Here is a 20,451-nt window from a genome sequence, read left to right as displayed (position 1 = left end):
AGAGGATTCCAGAGACTCCATGGCTATCTATGACTACATGAAGAATATACAAGATTTATACAGTATAGATGTATAAAGTATAGATGTATACAGTATAGATGTATACAGTATAGATGTATACAGTATAGATGTATACAGTATGGATGTATACAGTATAGATGTATACAGTATAGATGTATACAGTAGATGTATACAGTATGGATGTATACAGTATAGATGTATACAGTATAGATGTATACAGTATAGATGTATACAGTATAGATGTATAAAGTATAGATGTATACAGTATAGATGTATACAGTATAGATGTATAAAGTATTGATTTATACAGTATAGATGTATAAAGTATTGATTTATACAGTATAGATGTATAAAGTATTGATTTATACAGTATAGATGTATAAAGTATTGATTTATACAGTATAGATGTATAAAGTATAGATGTATACAGTATAGATGTATAAAGTATAGATGTATACAGTATAGATGTATACAGTATAGATGTATAAAGTATTGATTTATACAGTATAGATGTATAAAGTATTGATTTATACAGTATAGATGTATAAAGTATTGATTTATACAGTATAGATGTATAAAGTATAGATGTATACAGTATAGATGTATACAGTATAGATGTATACAGTATAGATGTATAAAGTATTGATGTATACAGTATAGATGTATAAAGTATAGATGTATACACTATAGATGTATACAGTATAGATGTATAAAGTATTGATTTATACAGTATAGATGTATAAAGTATTGATTTATACAGTATAGATGTATAAAGTATAGATGGATACAGTATAGATGTATACAGTATAGATGTATAAAGTATTGATGTATACAGTATAGATGTATAAAGTATAGATGTATACAGTATAGATGTATACAGTATAGATGTATAAAGTATTGGTTTATACAGTATAGATGTATACAGTATAGATGTATACAGTAGAGATGTATAAAGTATTGATTTATACAGTATAGATGTATAAAGTATAGATTTATACAGTATAGATGTATACAGTATGGATGTATAAAGTATTGATGTATACAGTAGATTTATACAGTATGGATGTATACAGTATGGATGTATAAAGTATTGATGTATACAGTATAGATGTATAGATTTATACAGTATAGATGTAGAAAGTATAGATGTATAAAGTATTGATATACAGTATAGATGTATACAGTATAGATGTATAAAGTATTGATATATACAGTATAGATGTTTACAGTAGATTTATACAGTATGGATGTATACAGTATGGATGTATACAGTAGATTTATACAGTATAGATGTATACAGTATAGAGTTATACAGTAGATTTATACATGCTATATTCCTAATTTCAATAGATTTTTCTTCAGAATTTCTTCTAACTTTATGCTCTTTTTTGTTAGCTTGACTAGACCGACTTCAGCAACAGATCATGCTCAGGCTTTCAGCGCAAAGAAGGCCTTGGCACAGTGATATCTCTATTTGTTATCTGGTTTGGCCCTTTGTTTTGGTATGCACCAGAGGTGGTGTAGGAGGGACGTGGTTCGAAGAGTTCTTTCAGTTGCAGCTTGCATTGTTCTCTGCAGGGTAAAAACGGTCAGCTGGAAGCCCAAGCTAAACACAGCCAAGCACGTAGCCTCTCATTAATTTAGCTTTTAATGTTCCCCAATGGGCAGGTGAAAGATCACAGACTCAGGGTTTCTGTTTTAATGTCAGCAAGGGATATTTTGATTACTACCCTACGAGCAGGTGAAGACATTAATCAGTCCGTGCTTGTAAGTAAATTCAGATAAGAATGAAGATGTCTTCACTTGTCTTCATGTGCTATGCCATCATCATCCTCATCCTCCTCATCATCCTCATCATCATCGCCCAGTGTGTGTTTCCCAATGCAGTCTTTTTTTCAACACATTGCTTGAAGTGACCTCAGAAGGACATTGGTCTAGGAATGTTGGGCTTGGTTGACATTCAAGAACTCTGTGTCTCAAAACATCCCGTTTGGGAATGTTGAAACAGACAGAAATTGCATATTGATTTGATGAGCGCTTTCCCCTCAAAGACAACAAATGCGAATACCAGTAGTGTTCATTTTGGTTTGTGTGCGCGCAGGCAGCTAACAGCCCTTTGTGATCCGTCAGGATATCAGCCACCTCACATTGGGGGTGCCGGTACCCGGATAAAAGAGAGGAGCAGTCACCTCTTTGTACTGGGATAAAGGAGAGAGGAGCAGTCACCTCTTTGTACTGGGATAAAGGAGAGGGGAGCAGTCATCTCTTTGTACTGGGATAAAGGAGAGGGGAGCAGTCACCTCTTTATACTGGGATAAAGGAGAGGGGAACAGTCACCTCTTTATACTGGGATAAAGGAGAGGGGAGCAGTCACCTCTTTGTACTGGGATAAAGGAGAGGGGAGCAGTCATCTCTTTGTACTGGGATAAAGGAGAGGGCGGAGCAGTCACCTCTTTATACTGGGATAAAGGAGAGGGGAACAGTCACCTCTTTATACTGGGATAAAGGAGAGGGGAGCAGTCACCTCTTTGTACTGGGATAAAGGAGAGGGGAGCAGTCACCTCTTTATACTGGGATAAAGGAGAGAGGGGAGCAGTACCAGATAGAGCCCCCTGCAGATCCAACTCATGGCAGATAGAGCCCCCTGCAGATCCAACTCATGGCAGATAGAGCCCCCTGCAGATCCAACTCATGGCAGAGAGAGCCCCCTGCAGATCCAACTCATGGCAGAGAGAGCCCCCTGCAGATCCAACTCATGGCAGAGAGAGCCCCCTGCAGAACTAACTCATGGCAGAGAGAGAACCCTGCAGAACTAACTCATGGCAGAGAGAGAACCTCCCGAACTAACTCATGGCAGAGAGAGAACCTCCCGAACTAACTCATGGCAGAGAGAGCCCCCTGCAGAACTAACTCATGGCAGAGAGAGCCCCCCCGCAGAACTAACTCATGGCAGAGAGAGAACCTCCCGAACTAACTCAAGGCTCACACACTTCCAACTGGCTCTGCACTCTGAATAAAATGTCAGATTAGAAAGAAAACAAGTTCAGATAGGCCTGGTCTGTCGCTGGGCCATGTGTGAGACAGGGCGAGGCGGCCTGGTCTGTCGCTGGGCCATGTGTGAGACAGGGTGACGCGGCCTGGTCTGTCGCTGGGCCATGTGTGAGACAGGGTGAGGCGGCCTGGTCTGTCGCTGGGCCATGTGTGAGACAGGGTGACGCGGCCTGTTCTGTCGCTGGGCCATGTGTGAGACAGGGCGAGGCGGCCTGGTCTGTCACTGGGCCATGTGTGAGACAGGGTGACGCGGCCTGGTCTGTCGCTGGGCCATGTGTGAGACAGGGTGACGCGGCCTGGTCTGTCGCTGGGCCATGTGTGAGACAGGGTGACGCGGCCTGGTCTGTCGCTGGGCCATGTGTGAGACAGGGTGACGCGGCCTGGTCTGTCGCTGGGCCATGTGTGAGACAGGGCGAGGCGGCCTGGTCTGTCGCTGGGCCATGTGTGAGACAGGGCGACGCGGCCTGGTCTGTCGCTGGGCCATGTGTGAGACAGGGTGACGCGGCCTGGTCTGTCGCTGGGCCATGTGTGAGACAGGGTGACGCGGCCTGGTCTGTCGCTGGGCCATGTGTGAGACAGGGTGACGCGGCCTGGTCTGTCGCTGGGCCATGTGTGAGACAGGGTGACGCGGCCTGGTCTGTCGCTGGGCCATGTGTGAGACAGGGTGAGGCGGCCTGGTCTGTCGCTGGGCCATGTGTGAGACAGGGCGAGGCGGCCTGGTCTGTCGCTGGGCCATGTGTGAGACAGGGCGAGGCGGCCTGGTCTGTCGCTGGGCCATGTGTGAGACAGGGTGAGGCGGCCTGGTCTGTCGCTGGGCCATGTGTGAGACAGGGAGAGGCGGCCTGGTCTGTCGCTGGGCCATATATGAGACAGGGAGAGGCGGCCTGGTCTGTCGCTGGGCCATGAGTGAGACAGGGTGACGCGGCCTGGTCTGTCGCTGGGCCATGTGTGAGACAGGGCGAGGCGGCCTGGTCTGTCGCTGGGCCATGTGTGAGACAGGGCGAGGCGGCCTGGTCTGTCGCTGGGCCATGTGTGAGACAGGGAGAGGCGGCCTGGTCTGTCGCTGGGCCATGTGTGAGACAGGGAGAGGCGGCCTGGTCTGTCGTTGGACTATGTGGAAGATGAAGAGAGAGAGAGAGTTTTGCTGTCTGGCTCACAGTACAAAGCCTTCAGAGTCAATGACTCCGATTAATCTTTTACCAGCCAGCGCAACCAATATATCACTGAAGAATACCCATGTGTCCTCCTGGCCAGTTATAACAGCAGTGTGCTAGGAGAGAAAAACAAGTCTCCCTCTGATGGCTTTTTGTTTGACTTAACGTCTCACTGGGAGCGCAACGCGGAGACACAGATACATTTTATGTGGTTGGAAGAAAGACACAGTTGGTTGGAAGAAAGACACGTGTAGAAGGATGTGTTCAACCCATCTGTGGCTGAAAACAATGATGCCAGCCAACATATTGTGTGTGTGTGTGCGTGTGTGTTGTTCAGTCAATTCTCTTTATTATTCTCCATATATCTTTGAGGCGTTCCCTCTATACCCAGGGCACGTCCATGTGTATTTCAACCCCCAGTCATAATGATGATGAACCACTGACGTGGCTCATTCAGGGTCAGTCATCTCCCCCACAGGAGACTCTTTGTAGTACAGTAGTTATTACTATAACAGAAGAGTCTGGACATTGTATAAATGAGCTGAAACTGAATTGTCTGTGGGAGGGTAGACTCAATTTTTATTTTTTTATTTCACCTTTATTTAACCTTAACAGGTAGGCTAGTTGAGAACAAGTTCTCATTTGCAACTGCGACCTGGCCAAGATAAAGCATAGCAGTGTGAGCAGACAACAAAGAGTTACACATGGAGTAAACAATTAACAAGTCAATAACACAGTAGAAAACAAAGGGGGAGTCTATATACAATGTGTGCAAAAGGCATGAGGAGGTAGGCGAATAATTACAATTTTGCAGATTAACACTGGAGTGATGAATGATCAGATGGTCATGTACAGGTAGAGATATTGGTGTGCAAAAGAGCAGAAAAGTAAATAAATAAAAACAGTATGGGGATGAGGTAGGTGAAAAAGGGTGGGCTATTTACCAATAGACTATGTACAGCTGCAGCGATCGGTTAGCTGCTCAGATAGCTGATGTTTGAAGTTGGTGAGGGAGATAAAAGTCTCCAACTTCAGCGATTTTTGCAATTCGTTCCAGTCACAGGCAGCAGAGTACTGGAACGAAAGGCGGCCAAATGAGGTGTTGGCTTTAGGGATGATCAGTGAGATACACCTGCTGGAGCGCGTGTAGAGTTAGATCATCCAATAGAAAGCCGTGGTTTGTATTTCGGACATATTCTTTTTTCTTTTCTTTTTTTTGGTATGACTTTCGTAGAAAGGAATATCATAATGTCTGTGCTCGGTGACACAACAGCTGGAGTACAAAGAATGCATTTGCAGATGTCATACCGGGGCCATCAGAGAGCTGTAGAAGGAGGAACTATGTCCGGAAGAACGGCCATTGTATCAGTGTAGTGGTGATCCTAGGGATGTATGGACCAGAATATAAACCTGAGAGACATTAGCTGGGGAAGTCAAGCTGATTTCCACTGCTCTGACAATAAACAGACATGAAAGTGTGACGGAGTTGTGTCTGTTTCGTGTTCCGTCCATTTTGTCTTTGAACTTGCAAAGCCTCAACCCTCTTCAGGCTGATGCAGTCTTGCTCATGGGAAATGATATGACTGAATTTTACCATTTTCCAAATGCTCTGCTGCTATGACATTTTTGTAAAGGGGCTACTCAACCAAGTTTCAGTTGCTTGATAATAAACAAAATAGACAAATAAGGTGGATAAAACAGGAGTTGTTCTTTCACCAGCTCTTCTTTCTTGTTTGCTTGTCATGGTGTTTTAACAGGGGCTCAGAATGTTAAATAAAGTCTGAGGCTCTTCATTTTAATGGCACGTAAATCCCACTCACTGCTGAGATGACTACTTAATGGACCAGATTCAAATAGCTTGTGGCATCCAGTATATTTACCTCAGTACCTGGAAAACAAAACATCAACTGTTGGATGGGATTCCTTTCATGGGCAATGGAAGGAATCCCCCACTCCCCCGTTCCATATCAAGACACCCCCCTGCAAATGCATTTCCGAGAAATGCAGTCGGCTTCATTAGGAGCACCAGGTTCTGCATCTCAAATTACACCCTATTCCCTACATAGTGCACTACTTTAGACCACAGTCCTATGGGCCCTGGTTCAAAATGGGTGGCACTATATAGGAAATAGGGTTTCCATTTGGAACGCAGCCTGTTCCTGGGTTCAGTCGCCACTTTGACATGGAGCCTGTAAGGCTGTGACGTCAGTTCTGTCTGATCGGCGGGGGCTGCTGAACCCTTCACCCTCAGGGCCGTCACTTCACTCCCACTTTTTTTTAAAACCACCGTCTGTTTCTCAGCTGCACATCGCTGAACCCACAACCCTCCTCCTCCTCCTCCTCGCTCCACACTTTTTGACATTCTGAAAGCAGTTCAAGGGTATTCTTTGCCCCGAAAAGAGGGAAAATATTATAAACGAAACGGCTTCCAAGAGAAACATTTGTGTCTGCCTTTAGTCTCTGTCAATGCCATGTTCCTGACATTGTTTCCTTGAGCCGGTGATGCCTAAACTCTTGAGATCTTCTGGCAGTCGTGTAATTCCTGCGGTGAACTACTTTGAACTACTATAAAGGGAATGTGGTGCCATTTGTAATGTTGCCAATGTGGATCCTAATGGACCCTATCTGCCCTTCCTGTTCCGTAGGAAAAGCTGCAGATCCAACCCCTTCTCCGTTTCAGTTTCCACCTCATTTTGTGGGCAGTGTGCACATAGTCTGTTTTCTCTTGGGAGCCAGGTCTGCCTTCGGCGGCCTTTCTCAATAGCAAGGCTATGTTCACTGAGTCTGTACATAGTCAAAGCTTTTCTTAAGTTTGGGTCAGTCACAGTGGTCAGGTATTCTGTGTAAGGATCTATGTGCAGCTGGTGCAGAGGAGGCAGGCGCAGGACAGCAGAGATGAGTGAATAAAAGTAACTTTACTCAAAGTCATCAAAATACAAGATAAATCCAAGCCCACAATACAGACCACAAATACAACAAACATTCACTCACAACCAAACATGGGGAACAGAGGGTTAAATACTAAACTGGTAATTGGGTGAGTGAAACCAGGTGTGTAAGACAAAGACAAAACAAATGGAAAATGAAAAGTCGATCAGCGGTGGCTAGAAGGCCAGTGACGTCGACCGCCGAACGTCGCCCGAACAAGGAGAGGGACCGACTTCTGCAGAAGTCCTGACATTCTGCCACTGTGTCTCTGTGGATCAAATAGCATTCTAGTTTTCTCAATTTTTTGTTAATTCTTTCCAATGTGTCAAGTAATTATCTTTTGTTTGGTTGGGTCTAATTGTGTTGCTGTCCTGGGGCTCTGTTGGGTCTAATTGTGTTTGTGAACAGAGCCCCTGGACCTGCTTGTTTTCGGGAAGAGTGGGGAGGTGGGCAATAAATAGACCATAGTGAAATAATTCCATTTAGCCAGATCCTCATTGGTATGTCAAATTTTATGTTTCTGATTGCATAGAAAGCCCTTCTTGCCTTGTCTCTCAGATCGTTCACAGCTTTGTGGAAGTTAATTGTGGTGCTGATGTTTAGGCCGAGGTATGTATAGTTTTTGTGTGCTCTAGGGCAACGGTGTCTAGATGGAATTTGTATTTGTGGTCCTGGCAACTGGACCTTTTTTGGAACACAATTGTTTTTGTCTTACTGAGACTTACTGTCAGGGCCCAGGTCTGTCAGGGCCCAGGTCTGTCAGGACCCAGGTCTGTCAGGGACCAGGTCTGTCAGGGACCAGGTCTGTCAGGGACCAGGTCTGTCAGGACCCAGGTCTGTCAGGGACCAGGTCTGTCAGGGACCAGGTCTGTCAGGGACCAGGTCTGTCAGGGACCAGGTCTGACAGAATCTGTGCAGAATATCTAGGTGCTGCTGTATTCTCTCCTTGGTTGTTGACAGACGCACCAGATCATCAGAAAAAGTAGACATTTGACATCAGATTCTAGTAGGGTGAGGCCAGATGCTGCAGACTGTTCTGGTGCTCGCGCCAATTCGTTTATATATATGTTGGAGAGCGTGGGGCTTAAGCTGCTTCCCTGTCTCATCCCATGGTCCTGTGGAAAGAAATGTTGTTGTTTGTGTACATGGATTTTATAATGTGGTATGTTATTCCCCCAACACCACTTTCCGTCAATTTGTATAGCAGACCCTCGTGCCAATTTGCCTTTGTTTGGGTTTGTATGTTTGTCAATTAGAGTGGCAGGGTGAATACGTGGTCCGTCGTACGGTAATTTGGTACAAAGCCAATTTGACATTTGCTCAGTACATTGTTTTCACTGAAGAAATGTACGAGTCTGCTGTTAATGAAAATGCAGAGGATTTTCCCAAGGTTGCTGTTGACGCATATCCCCCTCTCTCGCTCTCTCCGCATCATTTGTTTTCATGTTCTCAGGGTTCCTGTTAATCACAGATCCAAATGGGGTTCTTATTGATAACAAAACAAACATTACTAGACTGTGTGTGAGAGTTCAATCCCATTAAAACCTCTATTCTCTATCTTCATCTCTAATCAGAGAGCAATAAAAGTTAATAGACCTTAATTTCCCCTGTATCTGCTGTCTCTCTCTATTTCTCTCTCTATTTCTCTCTCTATTTCTCTCTCTATTTCTCTCTCTCTCTCCCCCTCTCTAACTCATTCTCATTTCCCCTGTATCTGCTGGCTCTCCCTCTCTCTCCTTCCTTCCTTCTCTCTCTCTCTCTCTCTCTCTCTCTCTCTCTCTCTCTCTCTCTCTCTCTCTCTCTCTCTCTCTCTCTCTCTCTCTCTCTCTCTCTCTCTCTCTCTCTCTCTCTCTCTCTCTCTCTCTCTCTCTCTCTCTCTCTCTCTCTCTCTCTCTCTCTCTCTCTCTCTCTCCTCTCTCTCTCTCTCATCTCCCCCCTTCCCCTGTATCTGCTGGCTCTCCCTCTCTCTCCTTCCTTCCTTCCTTCCTTCTCTCTCTCTCTCTCTTTCTCTCTCTCTTTCTCCCTCCCTCTCTCTCTCTCTCTCTCTTTCTCCCTCTTTCTCTCTCCCCTCCCTTCTCTCTCTCCTTCCTTCCCTCTCTTTCTCTCCTTGACTCTCGCTCCTTCCTTCTCTCTCTCCTTCCTTCCCTCTCTCTCTTTCTCTCCTTGCCTCTCCTTCCTTCCCTTTCTCTCTCTCTCTCTCTCTGTCTCTCTCTCTCTCCCTCTTTCTCTCCTTGCCTCTCTCTCCTTCCTTCTCTCTCCTTCCATCTTTCTCCCTCTCTTTTGCCCTCTTTCTCTCTCACTCTTTTGCCCTCTTTCTCTCTCTCTTTCTCTCTCTAACTCCCATCTCCTAAAACTCAGTTTACCGTTTACCTGTGGATTAATTTTCGGAGTAGAGGATATTGTGCATTTCAGCAAGCAAGCTAGCTAGCTAAATTGCCATAAATGTTTGCTTATCGACCTGTCCTCAAATTAATATAATTGGTTCAGAGTTCGTTTTGATATTTCAACCTACTTGTTCTGATCGCGTCTGGTGTGGGGGGACAAAATCAACATGCATGTTCGGTCTGGTCAACATGTCACTCCCCCGTCCCTCTCTCTTTCCCCTCTGTCCCTCTCTCTCTCTCTCTCCCTTGCTTTCTCTCTCGCCCCCCTCTCCTTTACTCCCTCCGCCCTCACATGCTCACAGCGCTGTCCTGATTCCTCTCCTCCTTCTCTCAGCTAACACCCCTTCACTGTGGTTGTGATGTTTTGACTTCAGGAGGTGAATCAGAAATAAGACAACATGAGTGACCGTTTTGACTGTGGTGAGTGCAAGGAGTCCCTTTACGGACGCAAATACATTCAGGTGGAGGGCGTTTCCCACTGTATCCCCTGCTATGACCGCCTGTATGCCAACACATGTCAGGAGTGCAAGGAGCTCATCGCACACAACGCACGGGTAAGCATATACAAGGGGGTGTGTGTGTGTGTGTGTGTGTGTGTTTACTTGTGGCTAGTGGGTGTTTTCTGTTGTCTGTCTACACCTCTGTATGTGCGGTCTCTTCTGAGGTTTTCACGTGTGTGTGTGTGTGTTTGTCCTTGTCCTCGTGGTTATCTTTTGTGGATTCTAAAGAGCAGATGGAGTTTTTGGAAAACATAACTTTCCTGCTCGTTGTCGAATACCCAGACGTCTGCAAATCCCCTTTGAGTTCCTCCTGCCAGACATTAAGGCCTTTTAGTTAGAGTCAAATGAAAACATAAGGCTGGAGGGAACACCCTTAGGCGCCACGGGGCACGGGTGACCCCTGAGTTATAGACTCCCTTTGGAGGGGCTCGCAGTAAATCAAGGTTCTGTTAGCTTTGGCCCTCATCCTCCTCCACACACAACTCACAGCACTCATCCTTCTCAGTCCCATTCCCTGTAGTGGTTCTGTAAAAACCTACGCGTGTCAGATCTAATAGATTATATATATATAGTTTTCACCCAGAACATAATGTGAGACATGAATCATGCAATGTGTTTTAACAGTGTTCGCTTGCACTACGGTTGACCTGGAACAAAAGTGGTGGTGTTTCAATATTTACTTAAAACCTCCTGGTTAACAGATCTAATCTAGTTTCTTGTTAATCTAGCTCCTTGTTAATCTAGATCCTTGTTAACAGATCTAATCTAGCTCCTTGTTAACAGATCTAATCTAGTTTCTTGTTAATCTAGCTCCTTGTTAACAGATCTAATCTAGTTTCTTGTTAATCTAGCTCCTTGTTAACAGATCTAATCTAGCGCCTTGTTAACAGATCTGATCTAGCTCCTTGTTAACAGATCTAATCTAGCTCCTTGTTAACAGATCTAATCTAGCTCCTTGTTAACAGATCTAATCTAGCTCCTTGTTAACAGATCTAATCTAGTTTCTTGTTAATCTAGCTCCTTGTTAACAGATCTAATCTAGCTCCTTGTTAACAGATCGAATCTAGCTCCTTGTTAACAGATCTAATCTAGTTTCTTGTTAATCTAGCTCCTTGTTAACAGATCTGATCTAGCTCCTTGTTAACAGATCTAATCTAGTTTCTTGTTAATCTAGCTCCTTGTTAACAGATCTAATCTAGCTCCTTGTTAACAGATCTAATCTAGCTCCTTGTTAACAGATCTGATCTAGCTCCTTGTTAACAGATCTAATCTAGCTCCTTGTTAACAGATCTAATCTAGCTCCTTGTTAACAGATCTAATCTAGCTCCTTGTTAACAGATCTGATCTAGCTCCTTGTTAATCTAGCTCCTTGTTAACAGATCTAATCTAGTTTCTTGTTAATCTAGCTCCTTGTTAACAGATCTGATCTAGCTCCTTGTTAACAGATCTAATCTAGCTCCTTGTTAACAGATCTAATCTAGCTCCTTGTTAACAGATCTAATCTAGCTCCTTGTTAACAGATCTAATCTAGTTTCTTGTTAATCTAGCTCCTTGTTAACAGATCTAATCTAGCTCCTTGCTAACAGATCTAATCTAGCTCCTTGTTAATCTAGATCCTTGTTAACAGATCTGATCTAGCTCCTTGTTAATCTAGATCCTTGTTAACAGATCTGATCTAGCTCCTTGTTAACAGATCTAATCTAGCTCGTTGTTAATCTAGCTCCTTGTTAGCAGATCTAATCTAGCTCCTTGTTAACAGATCTAATCTAGCTCCTTGTTAGCAGATCTAATCTAGCTTCTTGTTAATTTAGCTCCTTGTTAACACATGTAATCTAGCTCCTTGTTAGCAGATCTAATCTAGCTCCTTGTTAACAGATCTAATCTAGCTCCTTGTTAACAGATCTAATCTAGCTCCTTGTTAACAGATCTGATCTAGCTCCTTGTTAACAGATCTGATCTAGCTCCTTGTTAACAGATCTGATCTAGCTCCTTGTTAACAGATCTGGAAAGGTATGGACCACATCAAAATGGTTACCAACTATCAGAATGAGCCCGACCTCCGATATCTCTGCCCATCAGCCACAATTGATGTGAATGGTCTTTCAATCCCAATTTTACGGATTATAATGCTGTGTTCATGACCAAGTAGGAAGGTGTTAGTTACCTGTTTTAAAGTCACAAATACCAGTTGGATGCATTCACATGCTTGTTAATCTAGCTCCTTGTTAACAGATCTAATCTAGCTCCTTGTTAACAGATCTAATCTAGTTTGTTGTTAATCTAGCTCCTTGTTAACAGATCTAATCTAGCTCCTTGTTAACAGATCTGATCTAGCTCCTTGTTAACAGATCTAATCTAGCTCCTTGTTAACAGATCTAATCTAGCTCCTTGTTAACAGATCTGATCTAGCTCCTTGTTAACAGATCTGATCTAGCTCCTTGTTAACAGATCTAATCTAGCTCCTTGTTAACAGATCTAATCTAGCTCCTTGTTAACAGATCTGATCTAGCGCCTTGTTAACAGATCTAATCTAGTTTCTTGTTAATCTAGCTCCTTGTTAACAGATCTGATCTAGCGCCTTGTTAACAGATCTGATCTAGCTCCCTGTTAACAGATCTGATCTAGCTCCTTGTTAACAGATCTGATCTAGCTCCTTGTTAACAGATCTGATCTAGCTCCCTGTTAACAGATCTAATCTAGCTCGTTGTAGGAAGGTGTTAGTTACCTGTTTTAAAGTCACAAATACCAGTTGGATGCATTCACATGCTTTGAACTCATCGAGAAATGCTGATTGGCTAATAGCCAACAAGCTGCAGCAACCATAAACTAAAAGTACAGCTATCATGCTTGTAAACAAATTATAGTATTTGTTTACAGTGTAAAAAAAAAACGTATGAATAGTTTGCTTTCTATAAATAATGTGTTTTGTTGTTGCATTTAACTGCCAAAATCTTACTGCTGAGTTTCCCATCAGTAATTACCAGTAATTACCAGTAATGACCTTTCTCCCTTTCCCTCTCCAGGAGCTGTTCTACGAGGACAGGCACTACCACGAACACTGTTTCCGTTGTTTGCGCTGTGACCGCTCGCTGGCGGACGAGCCCTTCACCAGCCAGGAGGAGGCGCTGCTGTGCAACGACTGCTACCACAATGAGTTCTCGTCCAAGTGTGTGGCCTGCGACAAGCCCGTCATGCCAGGTACCCACACCTGCTACTGCTTCCCTTGAGTAGCAGAAACATCGAAACTCCCAAAAACGTGCGGGGATACATGACAACACCCTTTCGTCCTACTGAGCTGAGCCGAGCTGTACTGCGCTGACCTGGTTACCTATCCATCATAGTTGCCGTGACATAAAAAATGGCCTGCTTTGGCCTCAGTTACTCAACTGCTGTTCTCACACCTATCACAGACAGGCGTTTAACCACTGTCATGACTTTTGACTAAGCAGCTCTCTCTCTGTCAACGTCACGGAAGTATAGACATAGGCGTTTTCACAAGCAGTCGCGGAAGGCATAGCCGTATGGGCCTGGTCAGAAGTGGTGCCCTACGTAGGGAATAGGGTGCCATTTGGGACGCAGTCTAATGTATTTTTGTGGTTGAGCTGTGTGTGACACAGCTTGGATGTGATTGTGATTGTCTGCTCATTTGACCGAAAGTACCTCTCAGTTGACTTCTGGCCCAACGGTCTTTGTGACGGCATGGCAGTGTTACACCACCAGCAGGGGCTGGACAGGACAGGGCTGGAAATGACACAGGATTCAATCTGGACAGGCCAGATTGGGGGTTATTTCTCCACAGTTTCTGTACAACTGAGCACTGAGTAGTCGTTTTGGCTCGTTTCTATGGTCTACCGCAGTTGAACACTACACTGCCTCCTCGCCCCTCTTAAAAATGCAGCCAATTGCGATTGCACTGGCCGACCTCCCCACGTGCGCATTTCAGTTCCCAAAGCTCGTAAAACAAAAGGCAATAATTAAGAGATCTGATGTTCATTTTCATAGGCATGGCTCGCTGTTTATTTTGGCTACTTTTATTACCTACTTGGAGGAAGTGTTTATTTGTGGGGGACGCTTAAAGTCAGAAGTTTAAATAAAGTATGAATAATATTACTGGATGTTTGGATGGTGTTACAGCAGGTCAGACTGGATGGTGTTACAGCAGGTCAGACTGGATGGTGTTACAGCAGGTCAGACTGGATGGTGTTATAGCAAGTCAGACTGGATGGTGTTATAGCAGGTCAGACTGGATGGTGTTACAGCAGGTCAGACTGGATGGTGTTATAGCAGGTCAGACTGGATGGTGTTACAGCAGGTCAGACTGGATGGTGTTATAGCAAGTCAGACTGGATGGTGTTACAGCAGGTCAGACTGGATGGTGTTATAGCAGGTCAGACTGGATGGTGTTACAGCAGGTCAGACTGGATGGTGTTATAGCAAGTCAGACTGGATGGTGTTACAGCAGGTCAGACTGGATGGTGTTATAGCAAGTCAGACTGGATGGTGTTACAGCAAGTCAGACTGGATGGTGTTATAGCAAGTCAGGACTGGATGGTGTTATAGCAGGTCAGACTGGATGGTGTTATAGCAAGTCAGACTGGATGGTGTTATAGCAAGTCAGACTGGATGGTGTTATAGCAAGTCAGACTGGATGGTGTTATAGCAGGTCAGACTGGATGGTGTTATAGCAGGTCAGACTGGATGGTGTTATAGCAGGTTAGACTGGATGGTGTTATAGCAGGTCAGACTGGATGGTGTTATAGCAGGTTAGACTGGATGGTGTTATAGCAGATCAGACTGGGTGGTGTTACAGCAGGTCAGACTGGATGGTGTTATAGCAGGTCAGACTGGATGATGTTATAGCAGGTCAGACTGGATGGTGTTATAGCAAGTCAGACTGGATGGTGTTATAGCAAGTCAGACTGGATGGTGTTACAGCAAGTCAGACTGGATGGTGTTATAGCAAGTCAGACTGGATGGTGTTACAGCAAGTCAGACTGGATGGTGTTACAGCAAGTCAGACTGGATGGTGTTACAGCAAGTCAGACTGGATGGTGTTATAGCAAGTCAGACTGGATGGTGTTATAGCAAGTCAGACTGGATGGTGTTACAGCAAGTCAGACTGGATGGTGTTACAGCAAGTCAGACTGGATGGTGTTACAGCAAGTCAGACTGGATGGTGTTACAGCAAGTCAGACTGGATGGTGTTATAGCAGGTCAGACTGGATGGTGTTACAGCAAGTCAGACTGGATGGTGTTATAGCAGGTCAGACTGGATGGTGTTATAGCAAGTCAGACTGGATGGTGTTATAGCAAGTCAGACTGGATGGTGTTATAGCAAGTCAGACTGGATGGTGTTATAGCAAGTCAGACTGGATGGTGTTATAGCAAGTCAGGACTGGATGGTGTTATAGCAGGTCAGACTGGATGGTGTTATAGCAAGTCAGACTGGATGGTGTTATAGCAAGTCAGACTGGATGGTGTTATAGCAAGTCAGACTGGATGGTGTTATAGCAGGTCAGACTGGATGGTGTTATAGCAGGTCAGACTGGATGGTGTTATAGCAGGTTAGACTGGATGGTGTTATAGCAGATCAGACTGGGTGGTGTTACAGCAGGTCAGACTGGATGGTGTTATAGCAGGTCAGACTGGATGATGTTATAGCAGGTCAGACTGGATGGTGTTATAGCAAGTCAGACTGGATGGTGTTATAGCAAGTCAGACTGGATGGTGTTACAGCAAGTCAGACTGGATGGTGTTATAGCAAGTCAGACTGGATGGTGTTACAGCAAGTCAGACTGGATGGTGTTACAGCAAGTCAGACTGGATGGTGTTATAGCAAGTCAGACTGGATGGTGTTACAGCAAGTCAGACTGGATGGTGTTACAGCAAGTCAGACTGGATGGTGTTACAGCAAGTCAGACTGGATGGTGTTACAGCAAGTCAGACTGGATGGTGTTACAGCAAGTCAGACTGGATTAGCAGTCAGACTGGATGGTGTTACAGCAAGTCAGACTGGATGGTGTTACAGCAAGTCAGACTGGATGGTGTTACAGCAAGTCAGACTGGATGGTGTTATAGCAAGTCAGACTGGATGGTGTTACAGCAAGTCAGGACTGGATGGTGTTATAGCAAGTCAGACTGGATGGTGTTACAGCAAGTCAGACTGGATGGTGTTACAGCAAGTCAGACTGGATGGTGTTATAGCAAGTCAGACTGGATGGTGTTATAGCAAGTCAGACTGGATGGTGTTACAGCAAGTCAGACTGGATGGTGTTACAGCAAGTCAGACTGGATGGTGTTACAGCAAGTCAGACTGGATGGTGTTACAGCAAGTCAGACTGGATGGTGTTACAGCAAGTCAGACTGGATGGTGTTATAGCAAGTCAGACTGGATGGTGTTACAGCAAGTCAGGACTGGATGGTGTTATAGCAAGTCAGACTGGATGGTGTTACAGCAAGTCAGACTGGATGGTGTTACAGCAAGTCAGACTGGATGGTGTTACAGCAAGTCAGACTGGATGGTGTTACAGCAAGTCAGACTGGATGGTGTTACAGCAAGTCAGACTGGATGGTGTTATAGCAAGTCAGACTGGATGGTGTTATAGCAAGTCAGACTGGATGGTGTTACAGCAAGTCAGACTGGATGGTGTTACAGCAAGTCAGACTGGATGGTGTTATAGCAGGTCAGACTGGATGGTGTTACAGCAAGTCAGACTGGATGGTGTTACAGCAAGTCAGACTGGATGGTGTTATAGCAAGTCAGACTGGATGGTGTTACAGCAAGTCAGGACTGGATGGTGTTATAGCAAGTCAGACTGGATGGTGTTACAGCAAGTCAGACTGGATGGTGTTACAGCAAGTCAGACTGGATGGTGTTACAGCAAGTCAGACTGGATGGTGTTACAGCAAGTCAGACTGGATGGTGTTACAGCAAGTCAGACTGGATGGTGTTATAGCAAGTCAGACTGGATGGTGTTATAGCAAGTCAGACTGGATGGTGTTACAGCAAGTCAGACTGGATGGTGTTACAGCAAGTCAGACTGGATGGTGTTATAGCAGGTCAGACTGGATGGTGTTACAGCAAGTCAGACTGGATGGAGTTATAGCAAGTCAGACTGGATGGTGTCCAGGTTTTACTGAATTATCTGGTTTGGTAAAAAATCTTTTTTTTACCTTTATTTAACCTTGATTTTGTCAGATAGTCATATTTAGAACAAAGTATATGAGCCCTGAATTACAACAAAAAATACATGTCATAATATAAATCCAAAATGCAAGCAGAAAGAAAACCACAGTCATAAAAAACAAACACATTTATTAGTAGCAAGGTCCTCAATCAGAACCAGCTGTAGCAGTAGGTGTCAGAACTAGGAGATTACGCATACTGAGGTTTGACATTCTAACCCAGAACTCAAGTGGCTGACAAGGCACACAAACCGGTAGTTGTGATGACTACACAGGTGATGACTCTTGCAGACAGAGTGAATTATACCAAACCTGTCTGTGTCTCAATCTATGTCTCAATCTCTGTCTCAGTCTGTGTCTGTCTCAATCTCAGTCTCAATCTATGTCTGTCTCAATCTCAGTCTGTCTCTGTCTCAATCTCAGTCTGTCTCTGTCTCAGTCTCAATCTCTGTCTCAATCTCTGTCAGTCTCTGTCTCAATCTATGTCTGTCTCAATCTCAGTCTGTCTCAATCTCAGTCTCAATCTCAGTCTCTATCTCAGTCTCAATCTCAGTCTCAATCTCAGTCTCAATCTGTCTGTCTCAGTCTCTGTCTGTCTCAATCTCAGTCTCAATATATATCTGTCTCAATCTCAGTCTGTCTCTGTCTCAGTCTCAATCTATGTCTGTCTCAATCTCAGTCTGTCTCCATCTCTGTCTCTGTCTCAATCTCAGTCTCAATCTCAGTCTCAATCTGTCTGTCTGTCTCAATCTCTGTCTGTCTCAATCTCAGTCTCAATCTATGTCTGTCTCAATCTATGTCTGTCTCAATCTCAGTCTGTCTCCATCTCTGTCTCCATCTCTGTCTCCATCTCTGTCTCCATCTCTGTCTCCATCTCTGTCTCAATCTGTCTGTCTCAGTCTCAATCTGTCTGTCTCAGTCTCAATCTGTCTGTCTGTCTCAATCTCAGTCTCAATATATGTCTGTCTCAATCTCAGTCTGTCTCTGTCTCAGTCTCAATCTATGTCTGTCTCAATCTCAGTCTGTCTCCATCTCTGTCTCAATCTCTGTCTCAATCTCTGTCTCAATCTCTGTTTCAATCTCTGTCTCAATCTCAGTCTCAATCTCAGTCTCAATCTCAGTCTCAATCTGTCTGTCTCAGTCTCAATCTGTCTGTCTGTCTCAATCTCTGTCTGTCTCAATCTCTGTCTCAATCTCTGTCTCAATCTCTGTCTCGATATCTGTCTCAATCTCTGTCTGTCTCAATCTCTGTCTGTCTCAATCTCAGTCTCTGTCTCAGTCTCAATCTATGTCTGTCTCAATCTCAGTCTCTGTCTGTCTCAATCTATGTCTCAGTCTCAATCTATGTCTGTCTCAATCTCAGTCTCAATCTCTGTCTCAGTCTCAATCTCTGTCTCTGTCTCAATCTCAGTCTCTGTCTCAGTCTCTGTCTCAATCTCTGTCTCAGTCTTAATCTATGTCTGTCTCAATCGCAGTCTCAATCTCTGTCTCGATCTATGTCTCAGTCTCTCCCTTCCCCTCTCTCTCTCTCTCCTTCTCCCTCTGGCAGGCTCAAAGAAGTTGGAGTATGGGGGCTCTGCGTGGCACGAGGACTGCTTTGTGTGCCATGGCTGTGAGAAGCCCATCGGTGGCCAGTCCTTCATCCCCGACAAAGACGACTACTACTGTGTACCCTGCTACGAGGGCAGGTTCACCCCGCGATGCAGCCTCTGCAAAAAGGTGAACCAGGGTCTCCTCGAATCAACATTATCCTCTCCCTGTCACTGTTATTGACGTTCTCACGGTAGTAGATCGGTTTCTTGTGAAACCACTTTGTCAGATCAAGTCAGTAAGGTTGATGGGTATGTGTCCTGCGTAGGCGCTGGCGACAGGAGGCGTCAGCTACAAAGATGAGACGTGGCACAAGGAGTGTTTGGTGTGCAACGGCTGTAAGAGCCCACTGGCGGGCCAGCCCTTCACCTCCCAGGGAGACACGCCCTACTGCGTCAAGTGCTTCAGCAGCCTCTACGCACAGAAGTGTGCCTCCTGTAACTCGCCCATCACAGGTCATGTCTTCTCCATTTCACTAGATAATATGGGTTGATTTGAAACACTCAAATGGCACCCTATTCCCTACTTACTGCACTTACACTGTGGCACTAAGTACCAGCCCAGGCAAAGACGCCCTGCATGCCAGAGCACAGACATACTGGAAATATATTGGTAGAGCCTGTGGCTGTTTAGAATGCCAGTGTTTCAACTGAACGCAGAGAACTGGCAGGTGTTCATGGCTGATATTACAGCCAACCATAGAATTACTTAATGTTCAGAATGTCATTTCTTACTGCACACCTGTCAATCCAGGTGAGAGTCAATGTTCTCTATGTAGTCATAGGATACGTCCCACATGGCATCCTATTCCCTTTGTAGTGCACTACTTTTGACCAGGGCCCATAGGACGCTGGTCAAAAGTAGTTCACTATATTGGAAATAGGGTGGCATTTGGGACGTACTCGTATGCTACTATACATGCTAGGTGTTTTATTCCCTCCAGGGTTTGGCGAGGGGAAGTACATTTCTTTCCAGGATCGGCAGTGGCACCAGCCCTGCTTCAAGTGCTCCCACTGCTCTGTCTCTCTGGTTGGGTCCGGCTTCTTCCCTGACCGGGACCAGATCCTTTGCGGAGACTGCAACAACGACCAAGAAGACCAATGAGAAATCACTTTCTCTGTCCTTCAACTGTGCTTGACCAATCACAAATGTACAGTTATAGCTATCCCGTTTGTAACACAGAGCGGTGACATGACCACCTATCGTACATTTAAGAGAGCCTCTAAACCTCAACCTATATTTAATACTACATCACCCTAAATATATACAGTACCAGTCAAACGTTTGGACACACCTACTCATTCAAGGGTTTTTCTTTATTTTTACTATTTTATACATTGTAGAATAATAGTGAAGACATCAAAACTATGAAATAACACATATGGAACAAACAAATCTAAATATTTCATATTTGAGATTCTTCAAAGTAGCCACCCTTTTCCTTGATGACAGCATTGCACACTTGGCATTCTCTCAACCAGCTTCATTAGGAATGCTTTTCCAACAGTCTTGAAGTTCCTACATATGCTGAGCATTTGTTGGCTGCTTTTCCTTCACTCTCCGGTCCAACTCATCCTAAACCATCTCAATTGGTTGAGGTCGAGTGATTGTGGAGGCCAGGTCATCTGATGCAGCACT

At 44.6% G+C, this 20,451-nt stretch overlaps 1 protein-coding gene across 1 annotated transcript in view; it reads left to right on the top strand.

Moving 5' to 3' along the window:
* Window positions 1-20,168, top strand: part of LOC109907155 (four and a half LIM domains protein 3-like) — a 30,383-nt gene extending 10,215 nt beyond the window's left edge. The window contains exons 2-6 of the mRNA XM_020504958.2: window positions 9,913-10,092; window positions 13,062-13,236; window positions 18,773-18,942; window positions 19,082-19,268; window positions 19,757-20,168. Coding sequence (XP_020360547.1) covers window positions 9,937-10,092; window positions 13,062-13,236; window positions 18,773-18,942; window positions 19,082-19,268; window positions 19,757-19,917 — 849 coding nt within the window. The 5' untranslated portion in view covers window positions 9,913-9,936 and the 3' untranslated portion in view covers window positions 19,918-20,168. The remainder of the gene's footprint in view (window positions 1-9,912; window positions 10,093-13,061; window positions 13,237-18,772; window positions 18,943-19,081; window positions 19,269-19,756) is intronic.
* Window positions 20,169-20,451: the final 283 nt, after the last annotated feature.

Source organism: Oncorhynchus kisutch, linkage group LG17 (assembly GCF_002021735.2).
Source record: "Oncorhynchus kisutch isolate 150728-3 linkage group LG17, Okis_V2, whole genome shotgun sequence".
Classification (NCBI taxonomy): Eukaryota; Metazoa; Chordata; class Actinopteri; order Salmoniformes; family Salmonidae; genus Oncorhynchus; species Oncorhynchus kisutch.
Note: the sequence above shows the minus strand (reverse complement) of the source record. Positions and strands in the feature narration are given on the sequence as shown.